This window comes from Urocampus carinirostris, chromosome 10, assembly GCF_059441175.1.
Source record: "Urocampus carinirostris isolate Australia breed hairy pipefish chromosome 10, RoL_Ucar_1.0, whole genome shotgun sequence".
Lineage (NCBI taxonomy): Eukaryota > Metazoa > Chordata > Actinopteri > Syngnathiformes > Syngnathidae > Urocampus > Urocampus carinirostris.
The window spans coordinates 7,357,455-7,378,457 of record NC_142358.1 but is presented as its reverse complement, the minus strand read 5'-3'; the positions used below and the strand labels follow the sequence as shown (position 1 = coordinate 7,378,457).

The 21,003-nt window shown below is 39.1% G+C and overlaps 3 protein-coding genes across 4 annotated transcripts in view; 2 read left to right on the top strand and 1 right to left on the bottom strand.

The window, feature by feature from the left end:
• schip1 (schwannomin interacting protein 1) overlaps window positions 1–2,485 on the top strand; it is a 347,507-nt gene extending 345,022 nt beyond the window's left edge. For both annotated transcript variants that reach the window (XM_088345449.1, XM_088345448.1), the window contains one exon: window positions 395–2,485. In XM_088345449.1, the coding sequence (XP_088201575.1) occupies window positions 395–446 (52 nt within the window). In that variant the 3' untranslated portion in view covers window positions 447–2,485. The remainder of the gene's footprint in view (window positions 1–394) is intronic.
• A 4,334-nt stretch (window positions 2,486–6,819) lies between these two features.
• Window positions 6,820–12,529, top strand: il12a (interleukin 12a). Its single transcript, XM_088346208.1, has 7 exons — window positions 6,820–6,859; window positions 6,940–7,064; window positions 8,373–8,480; window positions 10,088–10,129; window positions 10,926–11,063; window positions 11,125–11,166; window positions 12,310–12,529. Exons 1-7 carry the CDS (start codon window positions 6,841–6,843, stop codon window positions 12,451–12,453), a joined length of 618 nt encoding a protein of 205 aa, XP_088202334.1. The 5' UTR covers window positions 6,820–6,840; the 3' UTR covers window positions 12,454–12,529.
• A 4,924-nt stretch (window positions 12,530–17,453) lies between these two features.
• Window positions 17,454–20,523, bottom strand: LOC148357593 (uncharacterized). The gene is made up of 4 exons (XM_088346209.1): window positions 20,384–20,523; window positions 20,203–20,311; window positions 18,252–18,326; window positions 17,454–18,174 (listed from the first exon to the last, which is right to left on the bottom strand). Exons 1-4 carry the CDS (start codon window positions 20,457–20,459, stop codon window positions 18,123–18,125), a joined length of 312 nt encoding a protein of 103 aa, XP_088202335.1. The 5' UTR covers window positions 20,460–20,523; the 3' UTR covers window positions 17,454–18,122.
• Between the last annotated feature and the right edge of the window lie 480 nt (window positions 20,524–21,003).

Genomic DNA, 21,003 nt, shown 5'->3' with positions numbered 1-21,003 from the left:
ACTAACTGAAGCATTTTGGGGGGGATTGAATAAATTACGTCCTGCTCCATATCATACCAAATACCTGAACAAGTGGGCCGGTTTTACAACTTCGCATGAACAGGTCTATTTTTTTTCAACGGAGCCTGTGAAATTACTTTGATGGGTACATACAGTACAGTGGCTTTTTTGTGTTAATCAGTCACTGCATTGTTGTGCTTTTAAGTACACTCGTTTTGACAACTAAGAGAGCACCAAAACAGTTTTTAATTTAAAGTACTTTTTCTGAAACTGTTCTTTCAGAAGGCTGGATTGAAAAGCCTAACCGGCCATATGTGGCCCGCAATCCATAGTTTTCCCATGACAGAAACTAAATCTTCCATATTAATACTTGTTGCCATTGTCTCCTTTGTAGACACGCCGAGAGCCAACAGAAACATTTGGCTGAGAAGACGCTGTCGAAATAAGACCATCACTGAAATCCCCCCCCCTGCACGGAGGAGAGCGTCGCCATGATAACCGTCCCAGCTTCCCCCTGCAGTGATCAGCCGGCATCGCTTCGCTCTCGTTTCCTTGCAACGTTTCTACATTTGCTGCCACTTAATTATTACTGTCAAGCGCAAAAATTTTGAAGGAAAAAATAAAAACAAAGTCATAGTGAAACTTTAGTAGAAAGTCAGTCTTAAGGTGACAAAAAAGAACAAAACGCTGTATAAAAAAGAAATGATGGCTAATTATCTTTGACGCATTTTTAAGTACAGTGATAACTCGATACGCGACTACAATCTGCTCGTGATCAGTGTTCAAATACTGAATTGTTCAAGTACTGAAACATTTTTCTAGGGATTTATTTTTATACATTCCCCTTCATTCTAAAATACACAAAGTATGAATGAATAGTGTACCTCAACTATAAATGCCCCAAATATTAAAGTGTACCAAAACAATGATTATTATTTGGATGTGTATCTAAGAACATTATACATAATAAATATAGAAACAGGGCAGCATGGCAGCTGAGTGGACAGCTACCACCCCTCCTGTGCAGAATTTGCATGTTCTCCCTGTGCTTGAGTGTGTTTCCTCCGGGCACTCTGGTCTCCTCCCAAATTCCAAAACACATGCATGTCAGGTTAATTGGCCGGTCCAAATCATCCCTAGGTGTGAATGAGCGAGTGATTTTTCTGTCTCTGTGTGCCCTACAACTGGCTGGCTACCAGTTCAGAGTCCTCCCTGCCCACTGCCCGAAGATGGCTAGGATGGGCTCCAGCACCCCCGCGACCCTACTGAGAATAAGCGGTGCAGACAATGGATAGATGGAAATATAGAAATACTGTAATCCATCGCTATTTCGGGCTTTATAATTCACTGCCTCTGTGTATTGTGTGTTAGAAAATATTTTTTCGATTCTTTATGATCCAAGCGGGGGCCGGAAGAAGCGCATTTTTCTCGGTACTCCCAACATTTTTACAACAAAAAATTAACTGCTCTCGTGCAGACGCAACCCATTATCCCTTATCACATATTGCCGGAGGCGGGGACTGGCAGAGCGCATTTTTGTTGGGCCTGGCGGCTCTTTTTTGCTGTAATGTCTGCCAAAAAGTGAACTGCACTTGTGCAAATGCAATCCATTACCCGATCCAGTACTGCTGCAAGCAGGGACTGGCAGACTGCACATTTGTCATACCTGGTGGCTCATTTTTGCTGTTATTTCAGCCTAAAATAAAGTGCGTTTGTGTGGCCGTAATCCATTATCGCCAATTCTGTATTGCTGCAAGCAGGGACAGACAAAAGGCACTCTGGTCCCCTTTCACAATAATAAATGAAGGATTACAGTATATAAACAATTTAAAATTTACTGTGTCCTTGAGCTTAAAACACTCATTGGCAATTGTTGTTTATGGAAACTATTTCCTTGTTCACCTTGATTGTACTTTTCCTCTTTTCCTTCCCCTCATCTGCAAAAGAAAAGAAAAAAAACGCACAATCAATTCTCAACACGTGTTTTCGGACTGATGATCTCTCTCAAAACATGGTTAGCCAACCGGGCTAACATAGCCAAGATGGCCACTCATCTCACTCAGCGTGTTTTTAGTTCGAATATAAAAATAACTCAAAAATTATCGGTCAAATACCGATTTGCTGACTCGTTCAAGTACCGAGGTATCACTGTATTTTCATTCAGCACAAACAGTAGTTTTCAACTGAGATGCTTTTATTTTGAAAGGTGCTAAAAGAGTGTAAAAGGAAACATGCCTGCCTTGTAGTGGAGTTGTAGCTTCTTTTTTTTAAATTCTGTAAACACATTCAATTCTGATCGCTCTTCAACATTTTGTGAATGTTGACTTTTTCAGAAAGACAATACTTTAATTTGTACCCCCCACCCTAAAAATTGCTGTGTGCATATCCTTTTCATTCTACTGTGATGCTCAGAAACTTATTATTTGAGGGAAAAACGTGTTTATGTACAGATATGTAAAATAAAGAATAAACTTTGTTTCATATACGCTCGCCCCCTTCCTTTCCCTGGTGCCGATCTCTTGTTTCCTCTTTTAGCGGATAAGTGTCGCCATTTAATTGAAGGGTTGATGCTTGAGTTACAGCGTCTTAAGGACAGGAAACTCCTGGGGAAGGTGCTGCAGTTTCGGCCAAGCGGTCAAAAACGAGACGAGGGCAATGTCAAGTTTTAGACTAGAGGAAGTGTTCACGAGCATGCCCCCCCAAATATTCGATGGTAAAGAAACCTTTAAAACAATATATGGATTTCAAATTAAACAGTTCTTGTCGAAACTAGCAAAATTATATATGGAGTAAAAGAGAAGAAAAAAATGTGAAAATAGTAATCAGAATGAAAACGGAAAGTCAAGTCAAGTCATCTTTATTTGTATAGCCCTAAATCACGAAGAGTCTCAAAGGGCTTCACAGATTATTACACTATATTACACAGACTATTTTTCAGCCGACGAGAAGAGTAGGTTATTCATATGCTATGGAGTAGAAGTGAGTTTTAAGTTTAGATTTAAACATTTCCACTGAGGTCGCAGATCGGATCTCAGGGGGAAGAGCATTCCACAGCACCGGTGCCCGGATGGAGAACGCTCTCGAACCAGCAGAACACTTCTTTGCTCTTGGGATCACCAGAAGACCGGCACTCTCAGATCGTAGGCTTCAAACCGGGACATAGGGGCAAATCAGATCTGAAAGATAAGAGGGAGCAAGTCCATGTATGATTTTGTACAATACTAAGAGAACCTTGAAGTCACATCTATGGCTAACTGGGAGCCAATGCAGGTTAGCCAAAATCGGTGTTATGTGATCGTACTTTTTTGTCCTAGTTAAAAGCCTCGCTGCGGCATTTTGTACCAGTTGAAGAGACTTGATTCTAGACTTCGGGAGACCAGAGAGTAGTGCATTACAGTAATCGAGACGGGAGGTAACAAATGCATGAATTATAATTTCCGCATCAGACTGAGGCATTATTGAACGGATTTTAGCAATGTTACGAAGATGGAAGAAAGCGGTCCTAGTAATTTTCTTTACATGCATTTCAAAGGATAGATCAGGGTCAAATATGACACCTAAATTTTTAACTGAGTCACTCTGTGTGATGTGACATTTGTCAATGTTCACAGCAGTTTTTGAGAATAAGTCACGGCATTTAGATGGACCAATGACTAACATTTCGGTCTTTTCAGAGTTAAGACGCAATAAATTGAGTGACATCCACTCTTTTATCTCAATGAGGCAGGCCTCCAAATTTCCACAGTTTAGTGTGGGAGATTCCTCCAACGGAAGATATAGTCCAGTATTGTACATTCCACAATTTCAAAGGTACAGTGTAGCGCTTGTGCGGCACAGTTCATGTCATGGGAACCTGTCGTGGGTTCAAATCCAGCTCCAGACTTCCTGTGCGGAGTTTGTATGTTCTCCCAGTGCTTGCGTGGGTTTCCTTCGGGCACTCTGGTTTCCTCCCACTTTCCAAAAAACATGCATTTCAGGTGGATTGGCCGGTCCAAATTGTCCCTAGGTGTGAATGAGCGAATGAGTTGTCTGTCCCTGTGTGCCCTGCGATTGGCTGGCAACCAGTTCAAGGTGTCCCCTGCCCACTGCCCAGAGATGGCTGGGATGGGCAGCCATCTCCGGGCAGCCATCTCCCTTGCAACAATAATTTCAAACCCTATTTTGAAGCAAAACCTCTACTTTAAAATCGTTATTTAACCCTGTACTTAGTTTAAAACCCTAATTTGAACCTAAAAACAGTTTAAAACCCCAGTTGTAAACCCTAACACCGGTTTTAAACCCTAATTTGAAGCCAATTTGGGTTATAAAATAGGGTTTTAAAATGCAGCTAGGTGTTCAAACTTAGTTTTTAAATCAGGGGTATCAAACTTGACCGGCCCCCTCGATGATAGATTGAGGCTTTTGCCTTAATATGAAAGTTAAAGGGACAGTGTGTGTAATTTTTCCACTAGATGTCGCTGTATTCTGTTGTGTCATCGGAAAGAAATGCTAAATGCACAACAGAAGAGACTCAAAGGTAACAAAACGCGCCTTATTACTTTTGAAAAGAAAAGATAAAATACTTTTTTTTAAAAGGACAAAAAAATGGAAAAAAAAGAAAAGAGAAAAATGGGAAAAAAGTTTAACTCAAGAAAAAAATGGAAAAAAGAAAAGTTTGAATAAAAACAAAAACGAGAAAATTGAATGGGTTTTTTTTTTCATTTTTGACTCTTCTCATTAATTTGTTTATTTGCTTATTATTTTGTTCCCCATTTTCGTTTCTTGTTTTCTTTTCCCCTACTTCTGTTATTCCCAGTTTCCTTTTATGCTTTTCTTATTTATTCTTCAATATTTTTTATTTTTTTTAATGATCTGTTTCCCCTACATTTTGTCATTGTTTGAGAAAGGCTGGGTAAAAATTGGAAGAAAGGGTGCTTTTTCCTCAGTCGCTAGTATGTGGTCTTCACTGGACTCATTTTTGGTTGAACTTTCATGATTACTGATGTGACTCAGCTGTGCCCGCTCACTTGGCACCAACTGCTCCGTGTTCTGATTGGCTCCCTGTCACTATTTGAAGCCTGTCCTGGCAGTCCCCTGTAGTCAGTCCGTCTGCAAACTTCTATTTTTTGCATGGCAAGCCGTTTGTCGATCCCGCCTGTCCCGTTTTTGCTCCTGTTCGTCTCCGGCTACGACCCGTTATGATTCCAACCACGTCTGCTCTCCCGTCCCGACTTACAACACGTTTTTGATCCCGACCATGTCTGCTCTCCTGTTCTGGCTCATGACTCGTTTCCGACCCCAAACCAGTCTTGCTATCCCAGTCCCGGCTACCGACCAGTTTTCCGCCATCGCTCGCTACGGAAGATCCACTTCCATGTTCGGATCACAATCTGAGTACGAGAGCGCCTTGCTTCCTGCGCCCAGCGAACACCGGATCTTGGGCACAGCCTTTTCTCTTTCCTTCAATAAAACTTGTGGTAAACGTCACGCAAGAGGGTCCTGTTTCTGTTCTGGTCCTGACATGCACTACACATTACAGCGACATTTAGTGTACAAATATAGATCACTGTCCTTTTAAGAATAGCGAATTGTTTTTATCAGCACTGTTTTTGTGGAAAACACCATTTGGCCCTACCTCACCTAGCTTAAGCTGAGTTTTAGACCCCTGTTTTTTTAAGTGTCTTTTCAGGGTTCAAAGTAAGGTTTTAAACTAAGCCTAAGATTAAAATACAAATTTAAAACTAGCTTTTAAAATAATAATACAAAGAAAAATTAAATACACTCAAATAATAACAATTTTGACCTAAACAATAAAAATAGTATTACCATGCCACAACTTTAAAAGGTACAGTGTGAAATAAATACAGTAGTAGGGTATAAAAAAATCCCTGGTAATAGTGAATCAATTTTAAGATACAAAAACTGATATTGATTAAAAACCTGTGGGTTTAAAGTAATGTTTCAAATTAGGGTTTGAAAGTAGTGTTTTTGATTCAAACTTGGGTTTTAGACTCGAAAATAATGTTTCAAACTATGATTTCAAATTGGCTTTTGGGTTTCAAAGTGTAGTTTCAAATTGAAAGTAAGGTTTTAAATTAGGGTATTTAAACTGGCTTTTGGTGGTCAAACTAGGTGTTTAAACCAAACATAGGGTTCAAAATACAGATATAGTGTTATGGCTTCAAACTCCAATTTACAACTGCAGTTTTTAACTGAAAGTTGTGTTTCAAACGTTTTTAAAACAAATGATTTAAACTAAGCCTATAGTTCAAATTGGGTTCTTATAGCAGGGTTTAGCCTACAAAACTAGGGTTGAAAACTTTAGCTAGGGTTTCAAATTAGGAGTTTATATTGGAGGTAGGGTTTTAAACTAGGATTTTAAACTGGCTAGGACCTGTCTCTGTTCTCTCCCTTGCAACAAAAAGTGACGAAGTGGTAAAATAAAAAAACACATCCATTTAAAGATATTTCCCTAGGTAAAATAAAACAGCTGAATCAAGTGAAGTCAAGAAAAATAACTCCGTGGCTCAGAAACATTCAGGAAATATTGCATGATGTCAACATGTAAACATATTTTTGGGTCTGCCTCTCAGACGCTCTCTTGAGTAAAAATATCGCTATTGCAATGATGTGCATTTTCTTTGACAAGACCAGGAACAATGACTTCCTTATTTCAGTGCAACTTCAAATTCGGGAATGACATCATCATTTCAATGGTTTCCTTACGATTGTGGGTGAGAGTACAATAACATCACCCCCTCTCGCCACAAGCACCCACCCCCATGAGAGTAAGCCTAAAATTAACATATAAAAAGCCAGCAGGTCATATGTGTCATTTCATTGAACTCAAAGAGGAAAAAGATGGCACTTTTTTATTTCTGTGAGTGAAGTAAACACAGTTTTTTTGTGTGCGTTGACTTGTTAACTTGATAAACAGATGGTTTTTTTCCCCTTATTCAGACGTTTTCAGCTGTTTGCTGCTAGCATCGTCACTGGAGTCGCTCCCGCTAAAATCGAAGCAATGCTCGGATTATTTCCAAAACATCCGCAGCCTTTTGAGTCATGTATCGGCCCTTCTAAGCAATGTAAGTATGATTATTGAGGGTAAAAACAGTTTGTTATATTTTTAAATTTAAAAAAAAATCATAATATCATTCCTGTCAACCTGTACGTTTTTGCCGTACAAAGTGCGTTTATTATGCATTTTAAGACGTGTACGACGTACAAGAAAATCTGTATGGAAAAACGCAAATATGTCAATTATGGGTACCATCCGGTATTCACTGACTATCACGAAACGGCAAATCAATCAAGTCAAACGAGTTCGCCGCGGTAGCCTCTATCTCGATATCGTTTTTTTTCGTTGCAAACGAAGCGAGCGGTTTGATGCTACTGTGCGCATGCATCTGCCGCCTGGGGATTTCCCATCATGCATCATTCCGAAAAAACAATGATGATAGATTATTTTGTATTTTGTAAGGGAAATTTTCATTGTTTGCCATTAAAATTTGTATCGCTTTTAAATGAAACACTGTTTTGCTTAAAGGCACAAGATCAAATGATAAACAACTGACAGGCATATTCATAAAATAAATAAACGCTTGGCCTGAAAAAGCAAAAATCATCACCAAATATATGTATAATAAACACTTATTTCTCTCTGACTTGCAAAAACAAAAGCTATTAAATAAGATAATAAATAACTGAAATGCATATTACTAGAAGCTAATTTTAAGAGTTTCATGTCATGGTTGCCATTGCGCCCAATTGGCCGCGCCCGTGTGTGTCACGGTGCCTAATTGGCCCCGCCTGTGTGGTGCCAGCTGCGGCTCGTTGAGAGATTGTCTTTCTTTCTATATTAAGCTCAGCGCTCTCTTGCTTTTTTGTCAGCCCGTCAAACGAACTTCTGCCCCACAAGACGTGGGTTCTGACTCGGTCCTGTATTCCTGTTGATATCTTCAGTCCGGTATTGTTCCTGTTTATTTTTGACCTGTTTAGTTTCGGGTTTCAGTTTATTTTCCGTCTATTTTGGTCATGTTTATTATTTTCTACAGTTTTCGTTCCCATCTAGTTTCTCCTGTTAGTTATTGATACCCTGATTTGTTGTTAATCCTGTCTGTCCCTTCCTGTCCGGTATCGACCCCATCTGTCCAATATCAACTCGGGAAATTGGAATCGGTCTTGTCGGTCTCTGGCTTCCTGTCCTTCCACGCCAGACCGGCTTCCTATCGTGCATGACTCCACATTTCCCGTAAAAAAAAAAGGATTGTGTTAGAAGGTCACACGATGGGGACCTGTTTTTGGTCGGGTTATGACAGTTTTATGTATTGAATACTCATAAAACGACAACAAAACAACAATAAATTTGTGTTTATTTGTTTTTTGTTTTACAGAACGTGACTTGTGATGGTATCGTGAATGACAAGGCAACAGAAAAAGTTTTTATTAGCAGCCCAGCCCAAACGGCGCAAGCCTGTACACCTGATATAACACATGCAGAGGTGACTAAGGGTTCACTTGATTGTCTTAAACTTCCCATAGTGAAGTGATCCGTCTCACATACGAAAGGTCCCTTGTTCCAGACCAGGTGGAAATTTTTGTTGGCCAGGGAGGGAAGGGCGACACCAGGCTGTACTTGCCCAACCCATCTTAGAGTTACTTTAAAATAATATATACGTATTAAATTGAAGCAAAAGGTGGTCTTAGAAACCTTTCACTGAGGTAGAAAATGTTTTTAAATAGTAAGCTCTAAAAGTAAGAATGGCATATTATGCTGTAAAAGTACACTTGAAGTTGTCATGATTACTGATGTGAATCACCTGTGCCCGCTCCTTTGGTGCCAACTGCCTCGGACTCTGATTGGCTCCCTGTCCCTATTTAAACCCACTCCTATCTGTTCCCTTTTGTCAGTCCGTCTGCGAACCTCAGTGTATACTAGGCATGCCTTTTTCAACCCTGACTCCCACCTGTCCCGTTTTTGCTCCTGTCTGTCTCTGGCTACGACCGTTTTGATTCTGACCACGTCTGCTCTCCCGTCCCGACTTACGACCCGTTTCTGACCCCGACCACGTTTTTGCTCTCCTGTCGCGGCTATCGGCTTGTTTTTCTGTCCTTGACACCGCCATCGCTCGTTACGGAAGATCCACTTCCGTGTTTGGATCACGGTCCGAGTGCGAGAGCGACTTGCTTCCCGCGCCTAGCGAACGCCAGATCGTGGGCGCAGCCCTTCCTCTTTCCTTTAATAAACCTTGTGAGAAACGTAACGCATATGGGTCCTGTTTCCGTTCTGGTCCTGACAGAATTGCAGTTTACTCCCTAAATTTACTCAAGTACATGTAACAGATAAAATATAATTACTCACATTTTACCTGAAGAAATGCTCATTGTTATTGTTCATTTAACTTTAAGGGCTTTTACCCTTTTTTGACTGCGATTTAAGTGTGAGTTTTTGCAGTCCTTAGTTTCACTGTTCAAACTTAGTTTTTGAAATATTATACAGTTCTAATATAAATAGGTTACTGTTTTTATTAGCTTACACAGTTTAAGAGAGAAAAAAAATATAGAAAATTTCATATGTTGGATATTTGGAAAGACTATTAAAATTGAATAAGATGAGTATTATTTCTTTCAAAATCCTACCAAAAATATTTACAATACATTGTAGCATATATTGCAGTAACGTTTATTTGAAATTGTTTTTAATGTTTGAAGATTGAATAAATGTAATTTACTTTTGTCAGAAAGGTAGAGTTACATTTGTTAACAGATTAAAAAAAGTCATTGTCTGAATAATCGCTCAAAAGCACATTCAAAATTATATGTATTTTATTAATAAAACAAAATACATTTTTAAAAGCTCTAATGTATTCCTTTAAAATAATTAAGGTTCCTATTTTAATTGGATTAACAAACTCATTTTTATTTTTCAATTGAAATTGTTAATACAAGAAAACAATTAACAATCAATCAATTCATATTTAAGTTACTTTTGCCCTTAAAGGTTTGCACCAGGAAAAAAAAGGCATTAAAACGTCATATCAGCTTTTTAGTATGTTTTATCAGTTTTATTTCTTTGTAATTTACCAACATTTGTTTTTACCCGCCTTAGAATTCCATCTGTATGACCCAAAGGAATACACACTTTAGCAAGGTAAGAACCATGAAAGGTATCAATATTATGAAAAGTTTCGGTAATTGCATTTAATTTCATTATTTCATTGCGGGTGCACTGCACAATACTGTCTACAAGAGGCCAAATCGCACAGGAAGCACATTTATTCTGTATTTATGTACAGTAATTTTTAATGGGAAAAAAGTCAAGTCAAGTCATGTTTATTTGTATAGCCCTTAATCACAAAGAGTCCCAAAGGGCTGCACAGAACACAGGTTGTTGCAAATTTAGTCTCCCTCCCGCAATTGAGGCTCATTTTGACCTTCATTTTGTTCATAAATAATGGTTCAAGAAAAAGTTGCCAGAAGAGCTCTTTTGTTAAAATGACACAAAATACTGCAAACGAGGATACTAGCATTTACCTTCAGTGCAGGCAGCGCTGAGCAGAGGGAAGTGCGCTGTGTAAATAGTTTAGCCCACCCCTACTGCTCTCACAATCAAATTGCTCTGGGAGCGTGCCTGGCCTTACTGGATGTTAACAGTTTGTTCTGTGGGTTTCCATCATAAAGGGTCTCAACAGCAAACTTGACTCTTGGCTTATTAGGATCATGCGTTTCTAAGAGTGTTTTGTCTTAAAGATGGATTTTTATGCATTTATGTCCTGTTTCTTTATGAAAGAAAGTTGTGTATTTTAAGGAGGAGGAGAGGGTTTTGTCTTACAGAAATATTTTGTGTGTGTTTTTTTTTCAGTATTCATGTCTTTTTTTGTTGTTGTTGTTTTTTGTGTAAAAATACTTTGCATTTTGTTTTATTTATTTTTTATTTTTCCCTACAGAGCGAATGCTTGGCGAACATCTTGAAGGACGTGTCCCACTACATCGCCCTCCTACAGTCTTACATCAACTCCAAACTCAAGAAACAGGAAGAGGAACACAATCTTCAGCCGATCCAGGAGCTCCTCAGAAAACTTGAGGTGCGATGTTGTGTCAGACATTTAAACAATTCAATAATAACATAATTACCTTGGTTTACAGGACTGTTTGCTGGCAGCTAACGGAGGGAGGACCTCTGGAGGGGTATTTTATTTTTATTTTTTCAATAACTTTTTTTTTATTCAAAAGCTATAGATACACATCAACAAACTACAGAAAGGGTTTGGGTTGTTATTTTCCATTTCGGTCTTATTTTGTAATATGCAACTGTTCAAGATTGCTCTTCAAAAAATGTTAAAATACATAAAATAAAGTAAAACTCTTTCACATATTTTTGCAGATTTTAATGATTTTCTTATTTCATTTAACTAAAGAGTGTGTTATACAAAAAAGAAAAATGTATTTTAAAATGCACGAGATACTCATCGATTGATGTAAATACAGAAGGAAACACAAATCCCACAGTAAGGAAAAAAAATAAGAAAACACTCTTGGCAAAAAAAGACACTTTTTCCATTAAAAATTTACGTGTATGCAGATTTATTTTTCAATAATACCTCAAGAAGACAAAAATAAAGATTATGAAGAATCTTTAAATCCAAGTGTGTAATATTTAACCACTAGATGACACTATTGTCTAATATAAACAAAAAACAGTGCCAAGAGCACTGTTTAGCAGCAAGATTACAGACAAACATGACGACGACTTCTAAGTACCTATGATTTTTTTATGTAAAAAAAATAAACATTGGTATGATACTTCAGGTGTTTTTGCTTAATATAAATATCCAAAACTTTTTTCCAGAATTCAAGTTTTTCGTACCACAAGGAGGCACTAAATATTACAAACCGTTCTTTTAGTCTCAAAGGGCTGCACAGACCACAGAATGTCAATGCCTCGTGTGTAGCTTTGTTTTTCAGTACTATGCTCTATCATTCAGTCTTCTTTGTAACGTTATAGAGCATAATATTTTATTAAACGTTTATTCTTCAGTTTCAAAACAATACAGGTTACTTATACAAGCCAGGAACATACTTATGTAGACCTTAAACATACAAAATGTAGCACTGAAGCAACTTACAAACAAATTCAACTTACAAACGATCGTCCCAAACCTAACTTGTTCCCAAGTCGGGCAGCGTCTGTACAACTAAAATTGTTTCACCTATGGTTTGTCCGTAGCCTTTTGACCTCATCGCAAGCCCATTTCAACCATGTTCCCATGTTTGATCTCCCTTACCATAAAGTGTATTTTATTTATGTATTTATCTATTTTACATTTTCAGGCAAACATATCCCACATTTGGGAAGCCAACAATAGTTTCAACAATCGACGCGAAATGTGCAAGATGTTGAGAGGTTTTCAAATCCGGGCAGTGACCATCAACAGAGCCGTCAGCTACATCACTTCTGGAGAACACCGGAAGTAAAGATAACAAAAACGTCAGCTAATTTAATTCAAAGGAGGGGGGTGGAGCAACCATGCCTTAAATTCTTCTTTAACAAAGTAAGCAAAAAAGCATAAAATTGAATTGAAAAATGCATTTTGCCCTTGTAAGTGCATCACAGCATCAGTGCAATGAAAAATAGTGCAATGACTTGCAGCAACATATTTTGAGTAGGAATCAGCTTGGTGATAGCCATGGAGAGGACACTCCTAAGCCTTTTAAATCATTTTTAAGGCTTTAAAATAGCATCTTACTCATTTATTTTTCTACCAATCCAAATGTATACATGCACTATATTTTTTGAGACGGTAACACGTCAAAATAACTTCTCCAATATTTGGAAAATAAACTCAATATTTATTTTATTTATAACCCTTGTATTTTTCAATGCTTGGCCTGTATTTATCACTATTTATAATTAAAAAATTGTCACATTAAAATGATGTGAATGTGTGATTTTGTTTTAGTTTCAGACCTTAAATGATACAGTGGCTTGCAAAACTATTTGGCCCCCTTGATCTTTGCGACCTTTTGCCATATTTCAGACTTCAAACTAATCTCGGACCTGCCTGGTGTGTTCCTCGTTCTTCATGATGCTCTCTGCACTTTAAACAGACCTCTGAGACTATCACAGTGCAGGTGCAGCTATACAGGGACTTGATTACACATGGTTGGATTCCATTTATCATCGTTAGTCATTTAGATCAACATTGAATCATTCAGAGATCCTCACTGAACCTCTGGACAGAGTTTGTCTGCACTGAAAGTAAAGGAGCCGAATAATTTTGCACACCCACTTTTTCGTTTTTTATTTGTTAAAAAAGTTTAAAATATCCAAAAAAGTGTGTTCCACTTCATGATTGTGTCGCACTTATTGATTTTTCACAAGACATTACAGTTTTATATGTTGATGTTTGAAATCTGAAATGTGGCAATAGGTCACAAAGTTCAAGGGGGCCAAATTGTTTCGCAAGCCACTGTATAAAGGTTGTTGTTGGTTTTTAAAGGAAAAACTTGAATTTGAAATTAAGACAGAGACACAAAGGGAGAAAACCACAAGGAGGTGGTAGGGCGCCCGCTTTGAGACTGGGAGGTCGCTGGTTCGCACCTAAGACTTATAACATTGGTAAAATGGCGGCGCCCTCTGTTGGCTGCGGCTGCATCGGCTCGCTACAACGGGTCAGGTGTATCGACATTTCGTTCTGTGTACATTGTTACAAAGAATGACAATACAAAGGAAATTATTATTATTATTATTATTTTAAATGATATATTCAATTATAATTCAATTGAGTAAATGTATTCCATTAAGTATGAAGTCAAGTCACCCTTTCAGGTCAAATGTATTGCTGTTGTTTTTTTTTTATTGGTCATTTTAGAATGCGTTATAGAATCAGAAAGTGAGAATATGCCACAAAATCTGTGGGGATTAAATAGAAAATGTACTCTAGAGCCCCATGGACAAACTGTTTATAAAGGGAGAAGAAAAAACATGATGACCAAGGAAACAAGCTTGGACGAAGGCATACTCATCCTTGCAAGTAGAAAGAAGGTTCAAATTCAACTTTATTTTGAATCCACTAACTCCTCTTCCATGTGCATCCACCCGCTACTGCACTTGACCACAAGTCACGTCACATCAGACGTAAATAAAATTTTCCTTTAATAATGTACCCTCATTTCACACTTCACTTAATATTATAAACGTATATTACGACTGGGTAGTACTTACTACCCACAATTTTGCCTTTTTAATGTTTTTTTATCTGGGGTACTGGGTTTTGGGTAGGCATTTGCTAATTACCATAGTTTCTATCCCCTGCATACCAGTGATTTTCAACCACTGTGCCGCGACACACTTGTGTGCCGTGAGAAATTATCCAATGTCACTTTTTAAAATTTAAAATTTTATAAAACATTTATGAATAATTTTCTGCAAATATTATGTAATTGTCAAGTGTCTGTGCTGTAAAAACTGGGGGTACTATAAATTATATTGTAATTAAACATACTGTTCAGTGTCATTTTATAACATTTTTGGTTAGTATTGTGCCACAAAATCTTTCAGATGTAAAAAACGTGCCCTGGCTCAAAAAAGGTTGAAAAACACTGTGCTATATGATAATTTTACCCCGCAATACCCACCTCAGAATGGATTCATGTCATAATCCCGGGGTTACTGTACTTGAAAACAAATGATCGAGGAATGAACTCCACAGGTAAACACAGTAGCGTACTGTACATGCTAGTGATATATAATAGACTCAAGAATCTCCTGCATGTGTTGAGTTAAACTTGCTAGAAATCTATTTTTTCTTTCGAATTCTTGTTTGCTTTTCCTTGTATTTCTGCAGCAGCACTTATCTTACCTGAAAATTGTTAATTTTGTATTGTTGTTTATCTATTACCAGACTAATTTTGTTTGGAATAATGCAATGTTCATTTTTTTTTTAAAATACAACAGTGTAATAAGGCGCAAGCAATCTCTCCACTAGAGGGCGCCCGTATGCTGTTTATATTCACACTTGGGATTGGTTCCATTTAATGGCAAAGTAAAATAAGAAACAAATAAGAAACTAAGGACTTAACGGCAATGTTTTGCATACGAGATGTTTATTATCGTTCATCCAATACACCTGGAGTAAAATTTCCCAGAAAATCGATATGGTAACAGATTAAACCTAGAATATAAGTGCCCAAAATATTAGACAAATAAATACAAGTGAAACATGTTTCTAGTTATAAATAAACAAACAGTGTTGCAGTGTTAAATTAAGACTTATAAATAATATTAAAGGACTAAAACCTACCCGAGGTCATTCAAAGTAGTGGAATCTCAATTTTTGCCGATGATGCTAAACTGTCGGCTTTCTTACCAAAAACCCAGGTTGCGGGAATAATTGATTCTCTTCAAAATGACATTAAATCATTTTTTCTTCGGGCGGAACAGTGGCAACTGCAACTGTCATCTCATAAATGCTTAGCACAGTCTTTTTTTCATGGTTCTGTTTCTAGCACAGTCGTTTTTTTTCAAGGTTCTGTTCCGCTGTATAGCATTAATAATCATGATTTGCATGCTGTTACTGAACATAAGGATCTGGGTGTCACTCTTACTTCAAACCTAAAGTGTATCACGTGTAACGGGTGTAATAATAACTTTTATTTTATTGAAATTCCTGCTAAAATATGTGTATAGTTTTTGGTAAATGTCCTGCAATGCTGAGTCCAACAGTGCCATCTGCTGGTATGGGGTGGGGTTTGGTTTTGGCTTCTAACATGTGACCAGGAGGCGGGGTTTTGTCAGTTTAACCAGAGTACTACAAAGAGATCAAAGAGATCAGACCCAGCAGAAAAAGCTAATGTTGTGACTCATCCATTTGCAGAACTGTAATAATAAAAACCTCATCATCCAGTCCAGCGTGAATGTGGATCTTTGGTGGGACACGTACAACGCGGTTACATTGGTGCCGTGACCCGTGACTTCTATCAAGCTCTCCGAACCGAGGACTGTCCTACCTGCCACATCATTTCATAAACCTCATGCGGTTCCTCTGGTAGGCGGTCTTCTGGATCTTGGCCGTGTCCACCAACTGGAAGCTGCTCTCGTCCTCCTCATGGAAATAAGAGTATTGGCTGCCGCCTCCAAACTGAGAGGAGTACTTATTTGTGTATCTTTTGTCTTGGTAAGTGGCTCCTGTCCAGTCAGCGACCTTTCCCAGTCGGTCTCCTTTGCTGAATGGCTGGTAAGGCATATCCTTGAACTTATCTGGTACAGCACAGGGACCCCATCCCGATGGGTTAACCTGGATCACAGGCGTGTTGAACTTTGCCATGATCGTGTCCAACGTGTCACGCTAGCCCTAGATTAGGTACGGAAGTCTGCGAAAAAAAGGTTAAGGGATCGTATGCGCCTGCAGAAGAAGCTTCAGTAGTTTCATCACACTAGGCGACTCGACAGCTCTCTCACGCCTGGTAGGTCTCTTGTGTCTATGCACAAAGTACATGGTCCTGCTTATTGTGTTGTCCTGTTCTTGTAAACCAACAAGCTGACTCTGTGGGAGTGCCGTTGACTGATCTCCCTTCTGCAGAAGATTGAAGTTGGCGTCTGTTCCCATCACTTGACCCACGCCACCAGTGGACTGAGCACTGAAGACAGCAGCAACCTCTTCTGATGTCACAGAACCATTGGAGCCTGATGGAATTGCCCTTTCCGCCAGTCCATCAGGCCTCCTAGTCGTCTTATTTGTCAGATGAATGACCATGTGGTAGGTGACAATCATCTGTCCGCAATATCTGCAAGTTCCTAGTTTAAGTTCAGTAGAGATGCACTTTCAGTTTGAGTAACAAAGCTTGAGTAAGAAACAAGAATTGTGCCTATGTGAGCACTTACAACTACAGGAACAATGTTTGATATTTCAGAGATGTAACAGGCATCTTTGAGTCTGTGCTTAGTTAGGAGTTTGCTCGTCTCCTTTCTTTTCACACTCCTTTTTGGGAGAGTTTTAGAACTGACATGCACTTCAGTTTGTTCCTTGTAATACTGTACCAGTTTTCGTGTCCTCTTTTTCATCAGTATTTGCCTTTTTGGCATGTGATTTTTTTTCTTTTTAGTGTAGCACTCCCATATTTAGCAGAATTTCAGGGGGGTGTATGTAACGGGTGTAATAATAACTTTTATTTTATTGAAATTCCTGCTAAAATATGTGTATAGTTTTTGGTAAATGTCCTGCAATGCTGAGTCCAACAGTGCCATCTGCTGGTATGGGGTGGGGTTTGGTTTTGGCTTCTAACATGTGACCAGGAGGCGGGGTTTTGTCAGTTTAACCAGAGTACTACAAAGAGATCAAAGAGATCAGACCCAGCAGAAAAAGCTAATGTTGTGACTCATCCATTTGCAGAACTGTAATAATAAAAACCTCATCATCCAGTCCAGCGTGAATGTGGATCTTTGGTGGGACACGTACAACGCGGTTACACACGCATATCGCCAAAATTACCAAAAAAGCCAATAACGTAGCATCAAACATTTAAAGAAATTTTTACAACAAGAACCCAGCATTCTTAGTTGGAATGTTTTGCGTGTATGTTCGACCCGGGTTAGAATATAATAGCGTTGTGTGGAACCCTTACTTACTCAAAGACATCAACCTACTGGAAGGAGTTCAACGTCGGTATACGAAGCGGATACCTGGGATGCACAATTTGTTATATCCGGAAAGACTACAAAGGCTGAACTTGGACTTTTTGGAGCACCGCAAAATTCGATTTGATTTAATTTTTGTGTTCAAAGTACTACATGGAATGATCAATGTGCCCTTTGATCAATTTTTTGAGTTCTGTCGTGTTGATGGTTTACGTGGCCACAGATATAAGTTACAGGTGCCTAGACCTACCAGCAACTTGTATGGAAACTTTATTTTTTTCAGGATACCAAAAATTTTGAATTTTTTGCCTGACCGGGTTGTTAGTGCAAATTCGGTGGCAGAGATAGATTTTTCAAATTTTCTTAGGGGAGGGGGCGTAAGGTGACCAAATTTGGCCATGCTCACTCTCAGCATTAGTTTTGTGTCATGTTTTGATTAATGTATCTAATCAATAAACATTAAATTACATTACATTACATTACAAACTAGTTGGGTTTTTTTTCTGGCTCACGATGAAGATGGAGAACTTGTGGTTAAAGCTCGAGCGACTGCGGCCCTTCTGGAAATCACAAAAATAGGGGGGAAGTCACGTGTTGAAAGTTCTTGGGGGGGCAATCACGTGATCAAGGTGCTCACCTGATGTCGGCCGTTTTCTCCATCACCCACGGAGCGCGAATCTGAGCACAGTAGTAACTGTCCTTAGTGTAGAAACTGCAGGGGGAGGAAACATGTTGATTCTTTTGTTAAATTTTACACTTTTTATTTTATGTTTTAAGCAAAACGCTTAACACATTCTGGCTAAAGGTTTATATTTTAACTGAAATAAAGGTTATTCATACTTAAAGGGCTGTACAAGTAATATAAAACCAGGGTGTGTATAATACTGTAATCCATTGTTACTTCACCCTTCATACTCAATGGCCTCGTTGGGGTTGAAAAATCTTCTGCAATCCATTATCCCCTGATATTTACATAATTCATCCAACCATTATATGCACCGCTTACCCTCAGTAGGGTCGCGGGGGTGCTGGAGCACATTCCAGCTGTCTTCGGGCGGTGGGCAGGGGACACCTTGAACTAGTTGCAAGCCAATCGCAGGGCACACGGGGACAAACAACTCACTCGCTCATTCACACCTAGAGACAATTTGAACTGACCAATTAGCCTGACATGCATGTTTTTGGGAAGAGGGGGGAAACCGGAGTGTACAGACGAAACCCACGCAAGCACGGGGAGAACATGCAAACAGGAAGGTTCAATTTCAGAATTGTGCCGCTCACGCGCTAACCACTGCGCCGACATGCTGCCCTATTTACATAATATCCCATCATATCTTTTTTCCCCTTCTGTCCACCAAAAAGTGAACTGTATTCGTGTTACTGCAATCCGTTATCCTGGATTGCACATTGCTGCAAGCAGAGTAAAGTTTTGCCGAACCTGGCTGTTTTTTTTTTTACCGTTACTGTATTTCTGCCTAAGAGTAACTGCTATTAGGCTGAAAGCGGACACCAGCAGAAGGCATGTTTTTGGGCTATTTCTTTGTAATTATTTCGGACAAAATCAAGTTGCACTCATGCAACTGCGATCCACTGTCCCCAATCCCTTATTACTGTAAGTGGGGACTGGGAAAAGGCCCATTTTGGAAGGCATGCAGTTCTAGCCCATCTAAAAGGAAATACAAAGTTGTGGCCGGGATATATTATCCCTGACAGACTGCTTTTTTCCCAGTTCAGGCCGCAGAAACCTGTCATTGTTGGTCCGCCTTAAATGAATTGCGCTATTTTTGCCGTGATCTATTATCTCCTGTCAACTATTTCTATAATCAGGAGCTGAGAGTAAATTTGAGTCATCCGTGGGGGTTGTTTTTTTTTTTTTTTTTTAAATCTACCTTAAATGGACAGCACACATGAGGCAATGAACGATTATCCCTGGTCGACTAATGCTGAGAGGGGGACCAACAAAGCGCACTTTTGTCGTACCGGCCAGCTCTTTTATTTTACCGTTACTGTATTTCCTCCGCCTATAATTAACTGCTCTCGTGCAACCACGATCAAGTATTCCCAATTCTATATTGCTGCAAGCAGGGACCAGCAGGAGGCACTTTTTTGAGAGGTGTGCTGTTCTGGCCCGCATTAGGATAAAATGCGACCCAATATCCCTGATTGACTATTGCTGAGAGATGGCCGAGTGAATTTTTTTCCTTTCCAGCTGCCCAAGCCTGCTATTGAGGTCCACCTAAATAATATGCACTGTTTTGGCGACGATCTCTTATCCACAGTTGACAGTTGACTGAGAGCGAGGGCTGGAGAGAAAATTTGTGTCACAAGTGGCGGCTTTTACTCCCGATCTTTCCCCCAAAACGAACAGCGGTAGTGCAGGTGTGATCCATTATCCCCAGTTGATAATTGCTGCAAGCAGGGGCTGTAAGAGTGTATTTTTGCATACTAGGGGCTCTCTCATCTCAATTAATGGCGATTATCAGGGGATTGTATATATACATTCCACGGCTATTTAGGTTCTGCTTTTTCCTTCCGCATCACCTTAAGTCTTGGGATCCATAGCTAATAAATACAGTATCTATACTCACATGATGGCAGCCAGACACGGTGGTTGAGGCACTTCCACACGAAAGGCGAAAACCTCTTCAGTTATCTCCTTGCTGCTGACTTTTCTGCAACATTCAGCCGGTTTCCCCGCTGGACAAAATTAAGAAGTCAGCGATTTTGTTCAATTTCCAACAGAACAAATAAAGACAGTGATAGACTCACCTGCTTTTCCGCACGTGACCACAACCGCCAGCATGACCATTACAACAAAAGTCTTTTGCAAATTTCCACAGTTCATCGTGCTGACGAGAGATAATGAAGAAATCGTCCAAAAATCTGTTTCAGTTAACCTCACTTAAGTCTTCAAGGATCGAGTGAAGTAGGCGAGGCGGTTCAGTCAAATTTAAGGCCTGGGAAGCAGAAGTGTGTGTCCGTCATTGTGCCGACTCCCTTTCACTTTTTCGGGCTTTCTTCCTATGAATGAGTGAAGCAACTGTTTACTGGAAGTGACTCAAAGTGACAAACATCCGGAAGCGCCGTTTCTCAATATTTTCTTTCAAGACCAAAACGATAAGTACATAGATAGAACGCCCAATGGAATATCTTCAATTTGTCAAATCAAATAGCTTGAAAGAATTATTGTAATACAGTAGACCCTGCAGGAAACAACATTATTCCGTTAATAGGTGGGGAGTGTGAGGTGAATTTGTCATTAAGCTGGGGATAGAAACCTATGATAATTACTTATATACTCTGAGCACCCGGTAAAAACATAAGAATTCTATACACTTCTTAAACACTTGTAACAAAATAGTATATAGCAAGTATTACATATATGTACA

Bases quoted from the DNA above. Each gene is read 5' to 3' on its own strand.
- il12a (XM_088346208.1), top strand. The intron at 7,065-8,372 runs GTAAGTATGATT...TTTGTTTTACAG, and splicing joins TATCGGCCCTTCTAAGCAAT to AACGTGACTTGTGATGGTAT. The intron at 11,167-12,309 runs GTATTTTATTTT...TTACATTTTCAG, and splicing joins GAGGGAGGACCTCTGGAGGG to GCAAACATATCCCACATTTG.
- LOC148357593 (XM_088346209.1), bottom strand. From the start codon at position 20,459: ATGAACTGTGGAAATTTGCAAAAGACTTTTGTTGTAATGGTCATGCTG. The intron at 20,312-20,383 runs GTGAGTCTATCA...AATTTTGTCCAG, and splicing joins GGTCACGTGCGGAAAAGCAG to CGGGGAAACCGGCTGAATGT. The intron at 18,327-20,202 runs GTGAGTATAGAT...CTCCCCCTGCAG, and splicing joins CCGTGTCTGGCTGCCATCAT to TTTCTACACTAAGGACAGTT.